The 19,544-nt window shown below is 47.8% G+C and overlaps 1 protein-coding gene across 1 annotated transcript in view; it reads left to right on the top strand.

Annotated features, from left to right (window-relative positions):
* PLXNA1 (plexin A1) overlaps positions 1-18,603 on the top strand; it is a 56,214-nt gene extending 37,611 nt beyond the window's left edge. The window contains exons 24-32 of the mRNA XM_036245345.1: positions 11,231-11,377; positions 11,486-11,645; positions 12,526-12,629; positions 12,950-13,046; positions 13,407-13,597; positions 13,715-13,884; positions 15,098-15,310; positions 15,391-15,541; positions 17,317-18,603. Of these exons, the coding sequence (XP_036101238.1) occupies positions 11,231-11,377; positions 11,486-11,645; positions 12,526-12,629; positions 12,950-13,046; positions 13,407-13,597; positions 13,715-13,884; positions 15,098-15,310; positions 15,391-15,541; positions 17,317-17,412 (1,329 nt within the window). The 3' untranslated portion in view covers positions 17,413-18,603. The remainder of the gene's footprint in view (positions 1-11,230; positions 11,378-11,485; positions 11,646-12,525; positions 12,630-12,949; positions 13,047-13,406; positions 13,598-13,714; positions 13,885-15,097; positions 15,311-15,390; positions 15,542-17,316) is intronic.
* Positions 18,604-19,544: the final 941 nt, after the last annotated feature.

Genomic DNA, 19,544 nt, shown 5'->3' with positions numbered 1-19,544 from the left:
TTCAGTCCTCCACTCAGAATGCTCCTGGGCCCAGGTGTCTCAGAGGTGCCCAGAGCAGAGTTCTGCCTGGCTGGAAAGAGATGGTAATTGGGAATCAGGACACATGAAAAAGGAACAGATGTCAAGAGGGTGGGTGAGGTTTGAGCAAGGAAGGAGAAGGGAAGGAGTTAGCAAGGCAGAGGGAGCAACAGCTCTGAGGTGGTGTGAGGTACAAAGCAGCTGAGTGTGAGGCAGGGAAGGACAGCCTGGGGCAGGGCTTATCTGGGAAAATCTGGGCCTGTGGAGAGAGTCCAGTAAATGCTAGGGTTCTTGTTATGCTAAACTGGGAGCCAGTAATGCAGAGCTGTGCATTTTCTGTAAAATTCTGTGTGATGTATTTACATGCTCATTAAATTGCATTCTGGAAGCCAGAAGAAACAAGGTTTAGAGAACACAAATCACTGGATCTGAGCTGTCTTAGCTTCATCCACCCCTGTCTGCTCCTGAGTTTCTGCAGGCAGAGAAAAGGGACTCAGCTTGACAGACCCAGTCTGAGGACCTGGATTGGGTATGTGTTCTGTGTAATGCCAGGTGGAGGGTAAGGCTGCAGAAAGTAGGGCAAGTGGGGCTGGCACAGGATGTGGAAGGCAAAGCAGCTGAGTAGGCACTGCTGTCAGGGAGCTGTGCTTTGGGTTCGAGAGTGGGGGCCAGTTCATGGAGGGTCAGGTGGAGTACTGGATAGAGGGAGAAAGAGGCCAGGCCTGGCCAAGGGAGCAGAAAGGAGGGCTATATGGAGGGGAGGGCAGAGTGTTGGGAGCCACAGGCCAAGCTGACTGGCCCATCCTCGTTTTCCCTAGTGAGGTTCCATCAAAGAAGCTGAGCAGGGCCAAGGTGTTCTTCCATCTGCTCAGAGCACTCCCCTACTCACAAATTATGTTTGCCCCTTCACCATATGAATGAAGAAAGGTGCTGGGCAGGAAGAACTGGCCCAGGGCCATTCGATGGAGGTGGCTACGCTGACATTATCTGCTCATACCTGACAATGGCCCAGGCTGCTCCTGTCTACATTAGCTGGCCACTGACTTCTTTGTGCCACAGAATATTTTATTTTTTTCAAGGTATGCAGTCATCCCTCTGTTATCTGTGGGTTCTACATCCATGGATTCAACCAACCACAGATCAAAAATATTCAGGAAAAGAGATGTTACATTGTTACTGACTTGTTACTGTGTAGTTAGGCCTATGATGGTTGTGCCTACTGAACAGGTACAGACATTTTTTCTTGTCATTATTCCCTAAACAATGCAGTATAACAACTATTTCCACAGTATTTACATTGTATTAGGTATTATAAGTACTCTAGAAATCACTTAAAGCGAACAGGAGGATGTTTGTAGGTTATATGTAGGTACTATGCCACTTTATTTAAGGAACTTGAGCATCATGGAGTTTGTAATGGGAGAGGTCCTGGAACCAGTCACTGTGGGTTCTGAGGGTCAACTGCACTGTATTATTTTTTCCAGTTTTAGTAAGAAATAATTGACATATGTCACTGTATAAGTTTAAGGTACACAGCCTGATAGTTTGATTTACATGTATTGTGAAATTACCACAAAAGGTTCAGTTAACATTAGCATCTCATATAGATACAAAAAAAATCTCGAGATAACACAACTTTTTTTCTACATTGGTCCATGTTTTGACTGGATAGACTTTTTTTAAGAGCAGTTTTAGTTTCCTAGCAAAATCGAGCAGAAGTTAGAGATTTCCATGAATCTCATGTCCTGTTACAGCCTCCCCATTATTACATATTACACCAGGGTGGTGCATTGGTTCCAACTGATGAACCTGTGTTGAAATAATATTATTCCCCCAAAGCTCATAGTTCATGTGAGAGCTCACTCTGGGTGCTGTACATTTTGTGGATTTGGACAAATGACAGTGACCTGTATCCACCATTACAGTGTTAGAGAGTAGTTTCATTGCCCTAAAGATCCTGGTGCTCTACCTCTTAACCAGGCAGCCACTGATACCTGACTGTCTTCATAGTTTTGCCTTTTCCAGAATGTCCAGTAGTTGGAATCATATAGTATGTAGCCTTTTCAGACTGTCTTCTCTCATGTAATGTACATTTGAGGTACCTCCATGTCTTTCCATGGCGCAATAGATTATTTCTTTTCAGTGTGTCACAAGTTGTTTTTAAACACCCAGATCCCCTTCTTTCTTTGCTGTCTTTAAAAACAAAACAAAGAAGTTAACTGGAAAAGTAACCTGTGCTCATTTTAGCATCCTAAACAGCACAGAAGTGAGTATAAAGGTCTGAGTTCCCCCTACTCCCCCCCCCCCACCCCTACTATCTGGAGATAACAACCATCGGTATTTTGATGTGTGTCCTTCCAGGCTGGTTTCTGAACTGAAGCAAATATCTATAAATAGTATGCTTTGGATATAAGAAGAAATCCTAGTACTGTACCTTTTCTTCATTATAGGTTTTTTCCCATTTTAATGCCATACATTTTACATTACACTGTGCTTCCCTCGCCTCAGGCAAAGGTATCACGGCCACTCTTTGCAGGTCTGGAAATATGTGGTTATCTCATTCCTTTTTTTTTTTTAATTCGTTTATTTTTGTTACAGACGTCACTCCTTTTCCCCCCACTGGTCCCCCCCTCCTCCTCCCTCCCGACCCTGTCCCCAGTTTGTTGTGCATGCCCACTGTTCATGCATACATGCATATAAGTTCTGTGGTTTATCTCTTCCCCACCACCCCCTCTTCTGGGGGTTGTCAATCTGTACCCCACTTCCACATCCCTGGGACTACCCCATTCCTCAGACTGTTATGTTCATTATATTCCACAAATAAGTGAGATCATATGATACTTGTCTTTCTCTGTTTGGCTTGTTTCGCTTAGGATGACACTTTCCAGGTCCCTCCATGATGTCTCAAAGGATAAGAGATCTTTCTTAGACCTATATAGTACTCCATTGTTTATATGTACCACAGCTTTTTTATCCATTCGTCTACTGGTGGACATTTGGACTGTTTCCAGATCTTAGCTATTGTAAATAGTGCTGCTACAAACATGGGGATACATATATTCTTTCTGATTGGTGTTTCAGGCGTCTTAGGATATATTCCTCGAAGTAGGATCACTGGGTCAAATGGAAGTTCAATTTTTAATTTTTTGAGGTAACACCATATTGTTTTCCATAGTGGCTGCTCCAGTCTGCATTCCCACCAGCAGTGTATTAGAGTCCCCTTTTCTCCACACCCTCGCCAACACTTGTTGTTGGATGACTTGTTGATGGCGGCCATTCTGACAGGTGTGAGGTGATACCTCATTGTTGTTTTAATTTGCATCTCTCTGATGATTAGTGATGTTGAGCATTTCTTCATATGTCTCTTAGCCATTTGTATGTCCTGTTTGGAGAGGTGTCTATTTAATTCCTCTGCCCATTTTTTAATTAGATTCTTTGTCTTCCTTTTGTGGCGTTGTATGAGCACTCTATATATATCGGAAATTAAACCCCTTTTCTGTTATATCATTGGCAATTATGCTCTCCCATACAGTGAGTTCACTTTCCATTTTGATGATTGTATCTTTGCTGTGCAGAAGCTTTTTAGTTTGATGTAGTTGCATGTGTTCATTTTCTCCTTTGTTTCTGTTGTCTTAGGTGATGTATTAGTAAAAATTCTGCTGTGTATGATGTCTGAAATTTTGTTGCCTACATTTTCTTCTAGAATTTTTATGGATTCACGGGTCACATTTAAGTCATTTATCCATTTTGAGTTTATTTTTGTGCATGGTGTAAGTTTTACTTTTTTGCATGTAGCTGTCCAATTTTCCCAACCCCATTTATTAAAGAGGCTGTCTTTATTCCACTGTATGTTCTTGCCAACTCTGTCAAATATTAATGGAGCATATTGCCTTGGGTCTTTTTCTGACTTCTCTGTTCTGTTCCATGGGTCTTTATGCCTGTTCTTGTGCCATTACCAGCCTGTTTTGATTACAGTGGCTTTGTAGTATAAGCTGAAATCTGGTAATGTGATCCCTCCAACTTTGTTCTTCTTTTTCAAGATTGCTGTGGCTATTCAAGGTCATTTTTGGTTCCATATGAACTTTTGAAGTATTTGTTCCAGTTCTGTGACATATGTAGTTGGTATTTTGATGGAGATTACATTGAATCTATAGATTGCTGTGGGTAGTATGGACATTTTAATGATGTTAATTCTTCCATTCCATGAACAAGGTATGTGCTTCCACTTTTTTATATCTTCCTCTATTTCTTTTTTCAATGTCCTGTAGTTTTCTGCGAATAGATCCTTTATTTCTTTGGTTAAGTTTATTCCTAGGTATCTTAATTTTTTTGCCACAATGGTAAATGGGATTGTTTTTTCAGTTTCTCTTTCTGTGAGTTCATCATTGGTGTATAAGAATGCCATCGATTTCTTGATGTTAATTTTGTATCCTGCTACTTTGCCAAATTCATTTATTAAGTCTAGTAAATTTTTGATGGAGTCTTTGGGGTTTTCTATGTATAGTATCATGTCACCTGCGAGTAATTACAGTTTCACGTCCTCCTTTCCCATTGGGAACCATTTTATTTTTCCCTCTTGTCTGATTGCTGTGGCTAAGATTTCCAGTACTATTTTAAATAAGAGTGGTGAAAGTGGGCATCCTCGTCTTGTTCCTGTTCTTAAGGGAAATGATTTTAGTTTCTCCCCATTGAGTATGATGTTGGCTGTAGGTCTTTCATATATGGCCTTTATTAAGTCGAGTTATGATCCCTCTATTCCCACATTGCTGAGCGTTTTATCAGAAATGGATGCTGGATTTTGTCGAAGGCTTTTTCGGCATCTATTGATATGATCATGTGGTTTTTATTCTTCATTTTATTTATGTGGTGTATCACATTTATTGATTTGCGAATATTGTACCAGCCTTGCATGCCTGGGATGAATCCCACTTGGTCATGGTGAATAATTTTTTTGATGTATTGCTGGATCTGATTTGCTAGTATTTTATTTAGGATTTTGGCGTCTATGTTCAATAGGGATATTGGCCTGTAGTTTTCTTTCCTTGTAGTGTCTTTTACTGGTTTTGAAATTAGAATTATGCTGGCCTCAAAAAACGAGTTTGAAAGTCTTTCTTCTTCTTGAATTTTTAAATAGTTTGAGGAGCATGGCTGTTAGTTCTTTTTTATTATATTGCTGGATTCGATTTGCTAGTATTTTGTTCAGGATTTTGGCGTCTATGTTCATCAGGGATATTGGCCTTAATTTTCTTTCTTTGTAATGTCTTTTTCTGTTTTTGGAATTAGAATTATGCTGGTTTCATAAAACGAGTTTGTAAGTCTTCCTCCATGTTCAATTTTTTAAAATAGTTTGAGGAGAATGGGTGTTAGTTCTTCTTTGAATGTTCGGTAAAACTCCCCCATGAAGCCATCTGGGCCTGGGCTTTTGTTTGCTGGGAGAGTCTTGATTACATCTTCAATTTCCTTAGTTGTTATTGGTCTCTTCAACTTTTCTATCTCTTCCCAGTCCAGTTTTGGGAGACGAGGATTTTCTACAAATTTGTCCTTTTCGCTTTGATTGTTGAATTTGTTGCCATATAATTGTTCCTAGTAGTTGTTAACGATTTTTTGTATTTCTGTGGTGTCAGTTGTTACTTCTCCTCTTTCATTTCTGATTTTGTGTATTTGGGTTCTCTCTCTTTGTTTCTTGGTGAGTCTAGCTAAGGGTCCATCAATCTTGTTTATCTTTTCGAAAAAACCAGCTCTTTGTTTCATTGATGCTTTGAATTGTTTTTTTGGACTCTATGTCATTTATTTCTGCTCTGATCTTTACTAGTTCCTTCCTTCTACTTGCTCTGGGGTTTTCTTTCTGTTTGCTTTCTAGTTCTTTAAATTGTGAGGTTACATAGTTTATTAGAGATTTTTCTTGTTTCTTGAAGTAGGCCTGTAGTGCTATGAACTTCCCTCTCAGAACTGCATTTACTGCATCTCATAGATTTTGTGTTGTGTGTTTATTTTAATTGGTTTCCAGGAATTTTTTAATTTCTTCCTGAATCTCCTCAGTAACCCATTTGTTGTTTAATAACATGCTTCCATGCGTTCAAGTGTGTTTGCATGTTCTTGTTTCAGTTGATTTCTAGTTTCATGCCATTGTGATCTGAGAAGATGCTTGATATGATTTCAATCTTCTTGAACTTGTAGAGACTTAGTTTGTGTCCTGCCATGTGGTCTATCTTTGAGAATGTCCCATGTGCACTTGAGAAGAATGTGAATTCAGTAGTTTTGGGGTGTAATTCTTTGTAGATATCTATTAAATCCATCTGGTCTAGTGCTTCATTTAGAGTTTCTGTTTCCTTGCTAATTTTTTCTTGAGGATCTATCCAGTGATGTCCGCCGGGTGTTGAAGTCCCCTGCTATGATTGTGTTGCTGTTGATTTCTCCTTGGAAGTCCTCCAGAAGATTTTTAATATATTTTGGTGCTCCTATATTGGGTGCATATATGTTTATCAAGGTTATATCTTCCTGTTGGATAGAAACTTTCAATATTATGTAGTGGCTTTCTTTGTCTCTAGTTATGGCTTTCATTTTGAAATCTATTTGATCAGATATAAGTATTGCTACCCCAGCTTCTTTTTCCTTTCCGTTTGCTTGGAAGATTTTTTTCCATCCCTTCACTTTCAACCTATGAGTCTTTTGTTCTGAGGTGGTTCTCTTGTAATCAACGTATAGACAAGTCATGCTTTCTTATCCAATCAGTTACTCTGTGTCTTTTTATGGGAGCATTCAATCCATTTACCTTTAAGGTGATTATTGATATGTACTTATTTATTGCCATTTTTGTTTGGTGTGGTTTATTTTTTTTCCTGTTTCTCCTGCTAATTACAGCAGTCCTTTTAACATCTTGCAGTGCTGGTTTGGTGCTAATGTATTCCCTTAGCCTTTTTGTCTGGGAAGCTTTTTATTTTACCTTCTATTTTGAATGATAGCCTTGCTGGGTAGAATAATCTTGGATTCAGATCCTTGTTTTTCATGACCTTGATTACCTCATGCCATTCCCTTCTGGCCTGTAGTGTTTCTGTTGAGAAGTCAGCTGAGAGCCTTATGGGAGTTACATTGTAGGTAATCTATTGCTTATCTCTTGCTGCTTTTAAGATTCTCTCTTTGTCTTTAATTTTTGGTGTTTTGATTACAGTGTGTTTGGTGTGGACCATTTTGGGTTCTTCTTACTTGGGGCTCTCTGTTGCTTCTTGAACTTGATGCCTTCTTTCTTCACCAAATTAGGGAAGTTTTCTGTCACTATTTCTTTAAATATATTCTCTAACGCTTGCTTATTTTCTTCTTTGGGGACTTCTATGATGTGAATGTTATTATGTTTCCAGTTGTCCCACAGTTCTCTTAAGCTGTCTTCCTGTTTTGTAATTGTTTTTTTTCTTTTGGTTTTCTGATTGGTTGATTTTTTTTTTTTACCCTATCTTCTAATTCACTGATTGGTCCTCAGCTTCCTCTATTCTGCTATTTAGACTTTCAAATGTGTTTTTTATTTCTGATATCTCATTTTTCATTTCTTCTTGGTGGTTTTTAATTTCCAACTGGTTGATTTTCAACATTTCTATGTCTTTACTCATGGTGCTCATGTCCTTACACATGCTGTTGGGCTTCCTCAAGAACATGGCTCTGAATTCTTGCTCTGTTAACTTGCTTAACTGCACCTCATTTACCTCGTCTTTGGTAGAAGTCTCTTGTTCTTTCATTTGGCTTTTGTTTCTGTGTTTCACCATTTTGGCTATCACAGTGGGCTTTGGAGCCTGCCAAATTTTTCTGTGGGTGTTGGTGTTCTGTATGTGGCTCCCTCTTCTGGGTTTGGATGAGCCAGGGAGGACCCTCGTTAAACACCACTGTCAAGTCTTACTTTCCTGGTTAGAATTGCTAGCCCAGGGAATGGTAGTTATCCTCTAGCTTTTTGTCTGGAGTCTAGCAGTAATGGTTACCTGAAGAGCCTTGGCTTCTCAGTTGAATGAAAAACTCCCTCAGGTGCTCAGCATAAGGGGATTTCCCGAGGGTGGGGCAGATGCTGGTTTTTAATGGGCTTCAGTTTGCATTTCAATGGCCACCCGGTGGGGTTGAATCTCTGAGGGAGAGGCTGCCACCTCTCCAGAGCCCTGTGAAGGAGTAAGATGACCACCATCCTGTGTGACCGCAACTCAGCAAAAACTCTAAGCGCCCTCTAAATCCTAAGGGTCCCCACCCAGTTTCAGTCCAGTCTGCCCTCCCTCTGCTGGAGTCTAAGGTGAGTGGCTGTGGCTATTTTAGCCTCTGTCCTGGCTCTGCGCTGTGGAGCTGCTTGGGAGTTTAACCCAAGGGCGCTGCTCGCAGCTAAGGCCACTGCTGACAGTGGGATCCCAGCCCCCCACTCACGTGTCCGCAAGCCTACCAGGATTAAGTCCGTGTCCCTGGTTGTGTGGTCCTCCAAGCTGCTTTTCTGTTGCTTTTTCCAGACGATTTGTCTATATTTTCATTGTAATTCCATTTTGGTCCTGTGAGATGGTCTGTGTAGCTTCCATTCACTCCACTGCCATTTTTGGAATGTCATCTGGTTATCTCATTCTTGTTAACAGTCGCATAATGTTCCATAGTGTGGGTGTTGCACATTTTACTAACTGTTGCACTGGTGGAGGTGTTTGGAGAGCTTGAATTTTTTCTCTCCATGACTGGCACCACAGCCAGCATGCTGAGCCAGTGTTCTTTGCTTGCTGTGTTAACACTAAAGTGGATATCCAGAACAGCGATTTGTAGGTGATCAGGCATATTCACTTTTAATTGGAATATATGCTGCCAAGCTATTCTGCAAAAAGTTGCACCAATTCAGTGGTTGAGAATCTTTCCCAGGCCTTGGATAATACCTGCTTTATCAGCTTGTTTTTATATTTGCCAGCTTGTTGCTTTAGTTGCTGTTTCTTTTTGTTTGGCCACTTTTATTTTTTCTTTGAATGTCTTTTTTTATCCTTTACTTGTTTTTGTTTTTATTTTTATTTGTAGGGTTATTTCTTCCAGTAGTTTGTACATTTTTTTTTAATACAACGTTTTCCTTTTTTTATCGCTCCTGTGTTGTGCATAGAAATGGTTTTTATTTGTGTGCAGTGTGAGGTAGGGTTTGTACTTGACTCCACACCCCAAAGTGGAGAAACATTTGTCCTAACATCATTTATAGAATGGACTATATTTGTATTATCTTTTTTACTTGAAAAATTCATCAGTAGTTTCTGTATGTTCAGATCTGGGGCTGGGAGGCACTTGAGGGCATCCTTTTTTCCCCTCACTGTACAGGAAACTGTGGCCCAGGGAGGGTGGGACTGGATAAGGTCCTTGGGTTCTGGGCCTTTCTCCTGTCTCCTGGCCTTTAGCTCTTTCATTTCTATTTTGCCCCATCTGGGCAGGTCTTGCATAAATGGTTGGAGCCAGCACTGGAGGGCCTGCCAGCTGGGCCAGAAATAGATAGCCCATTCAGTGTATACCTTTTCTGAGGACACTTGGCATTTAAGGACTAGGTACTTTAGAGGTAGATGGGTCTGGGTTAGAATTCTGGCTTCTCCTTATTTACTCTGTAATCCTGGGCCAATAACCTCTTCCTTCTGATTTTTTGAGATACTCCTTTCTCTTCTTCGAGGTGCAAGTAGGGGAGCATTTGGACAGGTGTTTGGTCTTGTCCCCCGGCCATTCTGTTCAGATTGTGTTTGCAGGAAGAGAGGCAGCTATAAATGGCACTGCATACTAATCTGCATCCACTCTTGCTTTCTTCCCAGCTGATTTAATGAAGTCATGTTTGTAAATGAAACATAATTTCAGAGATGGGCATGTTGTGGAAGAGTCTTGAGCTATTTCTTTAATTACTGAGATTCTAACAAGATGGCCAGAGCATCTGGTTATGGGACAGAGCTGCTGTTTGTGCAGTGGAGGGGTTGGGAGAGGCCAGTATGCTGCCTTCGTGAGGCACACTTCTGAACTCCATCAGGTGGCTAAGGTGATAAAGAAGCCTATGCCCACACTTAAGTAGGGCCTCACCTGTGCAGAGGACACAGCGAGTCAGGCCCCTCAAGGTGTAATGCCTGGGACAGACAGGACTGGCAAGCTCTGATGTTGGCTTTCTTCACTTTGCTATAAGGACATGAGCTTCCTTTGATAACTCATTTCACTCATAGCATTTGTTGTCCAGCAGTGTCTGGGGCCCCATGCATGTGCAGGTTTCATGCTGGGTGTTAGAATATAATGTGGGTGAGCCAGTTGTGCCCTGGCCCTCAGGCAGCTTCCATTCTAGCTGGAGGAAGGCATCAAAGAGAGCAATAGAAGCTGGTGATTGTAGCAGGGTCCTGATGGTGATGAGGGCCAGCCTGGTGGTCAGGGAGAGTCTTTCTGAGAAGGCAAATTGGATGGAGTCCAGAAGGGCCAGTAAAAACCTGAGGGAGATATTTCTGGCTATAGGGACAGCAGGTGCCAAGGTCCTGACGTGAGACACTGGGTAGTTGGAAGAGCAGGCTTTCATGGCTGCAGTGTGGGGAGCTGGAGGGCGATGGTAGGGGGTAAGAGCAGAGCAGACTTCACATAGTGCCTGAGGCTGTTCTACAAGGCCTTGGCTCTGGACTCCTGGGCCCCTCAGTGCTGGTGAAGTGCCCTGGGTCGGTGTTTCTGCACCTCTTGAGTAACAGGGGCAGCCCTCTGCCTGCAGTGGTGGTGTTCCAGCCAGGTGGGCCCCTGACAACCAACAAATCAAGGTCATGCCTCGTGTTCTGCGGCACAGGGTCTGCCCATGCTATGGTCCGTGGGGGCCCAGAGTGCAGTGTTGGCACCTCAGTCAGGCTCCAACGAGGGGGTGCTAGGGTGTTGGCTGGGAACTGGGGCAGTGGACCCACTGAGACCTTTAGAGCTTTAGTCTTTTTTTGGCATAAAGCCCGCTTGGTCACATCGTGTTCTTCTCTGATACAGTCCTGCCACTACTCTCTAAGGTTACGTTGGGATTTTCACATCAACACTTATAGGGGCAATGGGTCTGTTTTCTAACTTATTCTCTTGCACAGTCTTTGTTAGGTTCTAGAACCAGGGTTCTACTTGCCTTCTTTTGGAGTATTGCTAATTTCTCCTGGTGGGAATGGTGCAGAGGCACTGGAGGGGTGGGGACAAGTGGGCAGGGTGAAATCCCATGGATCCTGGCTGCAGCCTGACGCCTGCCCGCCTGCTGCCACAGGAGTGTGCAGGGGAGCCACTGTTTATGTTGTACTGCGCCATCAAACAGCAGATGGAGAAGGGCCCCATCGATGCTATCACGGGTGAGGCACGCTACTCCCTGAGTGAAGACAAGCTTATCCGGCAGCAGATTGACTACAAGATGTTGGTGAGTACAGGCCCAGCGTCCTGCCCTGCCCTGCCCCCGACCCATATTCTCTCACAGGCCTGCTCCCTCAGAGGTGGGTGCTGATGCTGCACCCCTCCTTGCCCCCAGACCCTGAATTGTGTGAATCCGGAGAATGAAAACGCACCTGAGGTGCCAGTGAAGGGACTAAACTGTGACACAGTGACACAGGTCAAGGAGAAGTTGCTGGATGCTGTGTACAAGGGTGTACCCTACTCCCAACGGCCCAAGGCTGGGGACATGGACCTGGGTGAGTGAGGGAGGGGCTTTCATGCTAATTGGCAGTGTGGCCAAGCTGAGGTTCTAGGCAGTGGCCTGCCAAGGTGTGCAGCCCAAAGAGAAGGGCAGTGCCAAAGGGTGTGTCTAGGGGGCCACGGGTAATGGGCTTAGCTAGGGAAGTCCAAGCAAGGCCTCTCCTTCCAGGCCAGGCACTGGCTGCTGCTGGAGGGTGCTGGAGGCTATGGAGGGGAGGAGGTGTTGAAGAGGGCTGGAGGGAAGGGATGTAATCCCAGCTGGGCTATGGATGTGGGCAAGCCAGGGTAGAGGCAGGTGGGGTAGAGGATGGAATCAGGGAGCACACTTAAGAGGGCCACCCTGTCCAGGGAAGAGTTAGGGATTGGAGTTCCTACTTACTCTTGGAGGAGGTTGGGCCATTGGCGCTCAGGGGGTGGGAGGGGCACTGTAGCTCATGAGCTGGAATGTAGAGGTACCTACAAGGGGCCAGAGGGTCGGGGCAGGTGTGGGTCCAGAGATTCCCATGGTAGATGTGGCTGGAGAGGTGGGGGCTTCGCTTTGGAGGCCTTAAATGTCTCTGAGAAGTTGGAAGAGCTTCCTAGAGCTCAAAGGCAGGGTGTTAGGGGTGGGGTTTTGGTCTGCCCAAGGTGAGACAGCTGCAGGGCATGGGGCTTAACTGCATGGGTACATGCTTTCTGCTCTGAGCCAGGATGGGAGCTGCTGGGAGGGAGACAGGGAGGAACCTTGTCCCTTTGTTATTCTGCTGTTCAGGCCCTGCACTGAGTGCCTCTAGGACACCCATGCTCTTCTCTTCAGGCTGAGAGGCCAGACCAAGGAAAGGGGGAAACCTGGCACCTGCCTGTGGCCCCACCCCTCACTGTTTCCCTCTCCTTCAGAGTGGCGCCAGGGCCGCATGGCGAGAATCATCCTGCAGGATGAGGATGTCACCACCAAGATTGACAACGACTGGAAGAGACTGAATACTCTGGCTCACTATCAGGTGATCCTGTGTCTCCCACCCTCTGGCCGTGGCTCAGCCTTTTCTCAGGGTTCCAGGGTAGTGTGGAAGCTGGTGTCCAGGCCCTTGGCTATGGGTGGGCGACAAATGTTGGGCAGAAAGGGAAACTGGGGTCACATGTTTTACCTTCCCAGACCCAACACTGGGCCCATCTGGTTGTTCCAACAGCCCTGGAGTTCACCAGAGCAGAATCTGAGGCTCAGAGTGAGGTGATTAGCCTCCAGGCACAGTACCAGGAAGGGCTGGAGGTATCACCACAGCTCCCAATGGTGGGCATGAATCTCCCAACCCTCTGCCCACAGGTGACGGATGGGTCCTCAGTGGCGTTGGTGCCCAAGCAGACGTCTGCCTACAACATCTCCAACTCTTCCACCTTCACCAAGTCCCTCAGCAGATATGGTGAGGGGTCAGGTGGGGAGAGTGGGCTCACTGGCCTGAATAGGATGCCTCTCCTGGGCCCCCTACAGCAGGCGCACACAAGGGTTGAAAGGGGCCACATCATGGCCCGTCACTTGGACACTTAGCCTTTCTCTCAGTTCTGAGACTTTACCTTTCCCCCTGCAGCACACACCCATACACAGCATGTCACCTTCTGTCCCTGACAACCCAAGCAGGTGGGGCTGAGGACCCCAGTTTTCAGATGTGGAAACTGAGGCTCAGACAGAGGAGCTTCTAGCCCGAGGCTTCCTAGTCAAGGGCAGGGCAGGTTGTGGGTGCTGGATACAGTGGGCCTGCCAGCTGACTGTGTGATGCCTGCAGAGAGCATGCTACGCACAGCTAGCAGCCCGGACAGCCTGCGTTCACGCACACCCATGATCACACCTGACCTGGAAAGCGGCACCAAGCTTTGGCATCTGGTGAAGAATCATGACCACCTGGACCAGCGGGAGGGTGACCGTGGCAGCAAGATGGTCTCGGAGATCTACCTGACGCGGTTGCTGGCCACCAAGGTAGACCTGGATGGGCAGGAGGTAGGGGCATGGGTGCAGCATAGCTAACTGCCCAGGTCACCAAGGAGATGGGCTGCTGGTGGTTCCCTGGAGCTCTTTGCTTGCACCTATCTACAGGGCACACTGCAGAAGTTTGTGGATGACCTGTTTGAGACCATCTTTAGCACAGCACACCGGGGCTCGGCCCTGCCACTGGCCATCAAGTATATGTTCGACTTCTTAGACGAGCAGGCTGACCAGCACCAGATACATGACTCAGATGTGCGCCACACCTGGAAGAGCAACTGGTACCTTAGGATGGGATTTGGCAGTTGGGCCAGGTGGGGCAGTGGGGCATAGTCAGGGGAGGTGGGGCTGAGCAGCTGCAGGAGGCCTGTCCTCTAGAAGCCCTGTTCTCATAGGTGAGGGGAGAGGCTGGCCTGGTATTTTTAGCCCCTCTTTATATGGGCCCTCCCAACTCACCCATCTGGGTGGCATCCATTGCCTCCCATGCTCTAGGACTAGGCTTGACCTCTGCTTCAACTTGGAGAACCCCCTTTGGTGTGGGAGCTAGGTGTATGCATGTGCGTTCACCTACATGCGTGCACACATGGCTTTGTGCAAGGGTGCGAGTGTGGGCTTTGTGTGAAAAATGAGCTTGGTGGGCCAGGCCCGTGCTAGCCATTGGCAGTGATGTGGATGAGTGGTAGTGACAGCAAACGGTTAGGGGCTTTCACCCCCTCAGGTAGCCAGCACCCACTACCCAGTTTGGCTTTTGTCTCCCTGAGCCTGACCACATGCCCCTGCAGCACTTGGCCCATCCTCAGAGAAGCTCCTGTGCCTCTGGCCTCTTTCTTGCTGATACCCTGGTAGTCTCACCCTCCCAGCACTGTGGCCTCTGCATGCTGCCACTTCCCAAACTTGGAGGCAGCCCTGGGCCTCCCACTCTGTTGTGCTGCCCATGGGCCTTGAAGGGGTTCCATGAGGACCACGGCAGGCAGCATCGTCTAGGTCAGTACCATCCAAGAAAATCCCTACAATGACAGAATGTTCTAGATCTGTGGTGGCTTTCTGTCCTGTGTGGCTGCTGAGCATTTGACAAGTGACTACAGCAACTGAGAATCTGAATTTTTAACTTTATTTCCATTTAAACAGCCTCAAGTGACTTGTGGCTATTAGGTAGCACAGTTGATGGCTGTTTTAGGGTGGCATTTTGGGCACAGAGGTAAAATGTCTGTGGAAATGTGTCCCCTGGAGTCCTTCCTGAGCAGAAGCAGGGTTGTGATCGTGTGTGAGTGCATGTGTAAGCATGTGACCAAGTGGAGGGACTGTCCTTCAGGAGTGTGAGTGGCAGAAGATAGTACTCACTTCCTAAGAGTCCTTTCCCCATCTGCGTGGAAATCCATGGTCACTAAAATTCAAACCCAGGCAAGCTAGGAGGCTGCCAGCTGACCCCTTCCCATGCCATCTGGAAGGGGTGCCTAGGCCCTGTCTGACCATGCATCTGACCTGCTTACACAGCCTGCCCCTGCGCTTCTGGGTGAACGTGATCAAGAACCCACAGTTTGTGTTTGACATCCACAAGAGCAGCATCACAGATGCCTGCCTGTCAGTGGTGGCCCAGACTTTTATGGACTCCTGCTCCACATCTGAGCACAAGCTGGGCAAGGACTCGCCTTCCAACAAACTGCTCTATGCCAAGGACATCCCCAACTATAAGAGCTGGGTGGAGAGGTGAGGGGAGTGTGCAGGGGGTGGGCTGCGGGCCGAGGGCTGGGACCCAGCTCATGTGCCAGCCTGCCATCTGCCTGTAGGTACTATGCTGATATTGCCAAGATGCCTGCCATCAGTGACCAGGACATGAGTGCGTACTTGGCCGAGCAGTCACGGCTGCACCTGAGCCAGTTCAACAGCATGAGCGCCTTGCATGAGATCTACTCCTATATCACCAAGTACAAAGATGAGGTGAGTACAAACACCAGCCTTGCTCCAAGTCTGGTTCACACTACCTTGCTCAGCCCTTCACCAGGCCTAGCCAAGCAGGGCTCCCTCCTTAGGACCAACTGCATCCAGTCCCTCCTCCTCCTCCCCTGGCCTCTGGGCCGGCCAGGCACCTGCCTTCTCTGATTTGCTTGCCCCCTGGCCACTTCACTTGCTGAGGCAGGGATACAATGCTTGTTGTAATTGCCCACCAGGTCTAGCAGGGTCAGCCTGGGCTGCAGCAGGTCAAGGAGCATGCTTCTGGACAATTTGGGGGTGTGGGGGAGCAGGGGAGCAGATTGCAGTGGCTTCCTGAAGTGGAGAAAATGAGTTGGTGAGTGTTCTCTAGAGCCTTCCTCCTTTAGTATCTTTTTTGCTGCCCTGGAGTAAGGATGCAGCAGGTCTCCTTGCCATCTGCTACACAGAGCTGGGGCTCCCTGTGATATCTGTGGAAGGAGGACTGATTCATGGGCTGAATTGGATGGGGCACACAGTGCCAGAGAGGCAGGATGGGCATGGCCACTGCCAAGGCCCTGAGACCAGATTGGTTCTGGCTGCAGGACTATGGAAGCCAGGAGCCTGAATCAGAGCTGTGCTGAGAGGAGGGGCGGAGGGAGAGGTGGGAGAGGCCAGGCTAAGGCAAGGGGCCTGTCACTGGGTGTGCAGGCTTTGGGGAACTTGGGCTTTCCCCTGTGTGAGACAGGCCATCTCTAGAGACAGACCTGTGATCTGACTTTGGGTGCCCAGGGTGAGTTGGAGGCAGGGACCACGTAAGGGCTGGGTATGGGTGGGAGGGACCAGGATTTACTATGGGGTGTGACTGGCTATGGGGCATGACTCCAGACTTAAGGTGGAATGAGCTACAAGAGGTGGGAAAGTCCAAGGAATCCACCTTGGACTTTTATTTAAGTTTGAGGGGAAAGGAGCTAGGACTCAGGAGAGACTCCGCCTGCAGGGTCAGGCTGTGGGGTCAGCAGCTGAGACTAGAGGAGATAGCCCTGGATGTCAGTCCAGAGCCAGAAGGGGTGGGCTGAGACTCAGAGGTGGGACTGGGTATCTGGAAGTTGAACAGGTGTCCTAGGTCCAAGAAGGATAAGCAGCGGATCCTGAGTGACCTGACAACTAGCTAGGGGTTGGAGAGTAAAGCCTGCCATCCTTGGGCTCATGAGGGAAAGCGGAGAGAAGCTAGAGGTTCTCTGAGGAAATCCCCTATAAAGGGGTACAGAGAAACTGGGGTGGTGGGATAGAGGAGGATGGTGACATGACCACATACTGGTAGACTGATGTGCCATCAGGGACCAGGAATGTGAACTTAAGGTGCTCCTGCTTCCTGGGCTGTTGCAGTGCAGAGAGAGCATCCAGATGGTGACGACCCATCTGTGTCCCAGGTGGCCAGGCCCAGTTCCCATTTACAGATGGGGAACTGCACCAAGGGTACATGAAGGGCTGGCTGTGAGCAGAGAGCCCTGCTTGGGGCTGGAGTTTTGTGGTTTGGGAGTAGGAATAGTGACCAGGGGGAAGGGAGACTCACTCTTCACACCAGTGTCCTTGTGTGGCAGGGGAGGAGGGGGCGGTGGTCTAGGTTCAAAACCCAGTTCCCCCAGTTCGGAATGAAAGGGATGGAATTAGGTGTCTACTCCAGAGCCCCCACCAGTCACAGCTGTCACTTTATTGTGTATAATCCTCCAAGCTTCCATGTAGTGGTCCCATGTGAGCGGCAGCCCTGTCAGGCTCACTAACATTTCTGTCTGCCTCCCCAGATCCTGATGGCACTGGAGAAGGATGAACAGGCTCGCCGGCAACGGCTCCGGAGCAAGCTGGAGCAGGTGGTGGACACAATGGCCCTGAGCAGCTGAGCCACCCAGCCACCACTGCCCAATGGGAGATTAGTGAGAGGGACTGCAGGGGTGGCCTCCAACCAACAGCCAAAGCTGGGAGGTCCCTGGAGGCAGCCTTCCCTGATGTGTGCCGAGTGCTTATGTGCTCGGGACTGGCATGCAGGCTAACATCCTCCTGGCCCTCTCTTCCCCCTGGCGGAGGTGGGGAGGTGGGAGGGTCCTGGTTCTTACTAGTATGAGTGAGACAGTGCCCACAGCACCCTCTGTGCCCAGAGCTGCTGGCCACAAGGCAGTGGGATCCTAGGTCTGGCTGGAGGCCTTCTTGGGAGACTCAGCTGACTGCTGAAGACTTGAGGAGTAAGTCTGAGCCCTCTGGGAGGAGGGATGCCAGTCTGGTTGTCTCCGAGGCCAGGCATGAGGCCAGAAGGGCCAGGACAATGGGAAGGGGTCAGCCTTCCCGGTTTCCCTGGCAGAGTCTGAGGGTTGAGGCCTGGGGAGGCTAAATGCCAAGCCTGGCCAAGGTAAGCTGTACTCAGTCTGGGCTGTTGCCACCCGCCTGCCACCCTCATGCTCCCTGCTGCACACGCCACCATCCTCCGATTCACCGCGTGCTCTCTGCGGTGGAGGCAGGAGCACCTTGCCCAGAGAGAGGCCCCAGCTCCCTCCTGTGGAGGGGCTGCAGGAAACAGTGCTCTCAGCTCCCAAGAGACTTCCAGAAGGACTTGTGACTCCCATTGTGTTCTCAGGGCTGTGCCTCTGGGAGCCACTGGAGTCTGGGGCTCCAGTCATGAGCACACACTCCCGTTATTTATTCCTCCATTGTATCTGCTCTGGGTAGCTCTCCAGCATGGAGGTCCTGGGAGCAGCCCCAACCATCCTCTTCCTTCCCTCCATCTCTGTCTCCCCTGCTCTCCACGTTTACCTTCTAGTGGCTTCCAGTCTGGCATCTCAGCAGCGTGGGGGCCCCTCAAGCATAATGGGACATCTGGGGGCTATTTTTTGTTTTTTTGGGGAGAACAAAGAAATTCTGCATTCTGCTTGGGCAGCCAGAACTGTGGCAGGGCCCCTTGGGTCATACTCTATGGCCTGGCTGGGAACAAGACACAGTGAGTGACCAGAGGGCCTGATGGTTGGCTCTGTCCACCCTGCCCTCAGTAAGCAAGAGAGAACAAATTTTTAACTAAAACAAAACCTGTACATTAGTGTGTGTATGTGTGTGTGTGTATATATATATATATATATATATATATATATATATATATATGTATATGAGTGTGTGTGTGTGTGTCTAGCCTCAGTCTCCAGCCCCAGTGGGGTCCTGTATAGTTGACTGGAGGAGGAGAAATTTTACAGACAATTTAGAATAAGAAAATTAAGGCAGTGGGAGAGCAATACCAAATGGTCGTGAAGCAAATGGCCAGTTTCCCTGAGCGGAACACCCCAGGCCTCTGCCCCTTGACCTACGGTCTGTCCTGTTTTTAGTTTTGATGTAAAAAAGAGAGAACCTCTCTCAGCAAGTGCTCCCCCACCCTTTTCCAGGTCGAGGGCTGTGAGTTCCTGCATGACTGTGCTAGCATTAAGTCTGACTTGATCTTTTTAAAACTGCAAGTGTTGAATACTAGAGGTTGTTAGACACTTTTTAAAATGTTTTTAATTAATCAGTCACTTGTGAAAGCAGACAAGTTCACTTTTTTGATGGTACTAAAGACTCCCATGGACTTTAAGGGACAGCTAACTGTGCCAGCACCATCTTGAGGTCCCCACCCTAGGCTGTGTGAGCCAGGCTGCACACCTTGGAGATCAGGTTAAGGGCCGGGGCTGCCTTCTTGTGTAGGGAAGCTAGTGGGAAGGCAGAGAACTCAACTTGGGAAGCTCCTGGAATGGGGGGAGGTAGCAGGTTTCTTCCTCACCCACCCTGTGGGCATTGAGCAGTGCTCCTGCCTCCCACTGCTGTGGAGGACTAGCTGGAGCTCAGGCATCCCCTCCTGACACTAGTGTAGCCTACATGGGCTCGTCCCTGGGCTGACATGGGGGCCAGAGCTGAGGCCCATCACTAGAGATCAAGCAGTCTTTTTGGTGGTCACTGCCTTGGCCTGGATTCTACTTCCTGGGTGTACTTCTGTCTCCCCTTGGTGCCACCTGGATGTGAG

Source organism: Molossus molossus, unplaced genomic scaffold (assembly GCF_014108415.1).
Source record: "Molossus molossus isolate mMolMol1 unplaced genomic scaffold, mMolMol1.p scaffold_m16_p_6, whole genome shotgun sequence".
Taxonomy (NCBI): Eukaryota; Metazoa; Chordata; class Mammalia; order Chiroptera; family Molossidae; genus Molossus; species Molossus molossus.
Note: the sequence above shows the minus strand (reverse complement) of the source record. Positions and strands in the feature narration are given on the sequence as shown.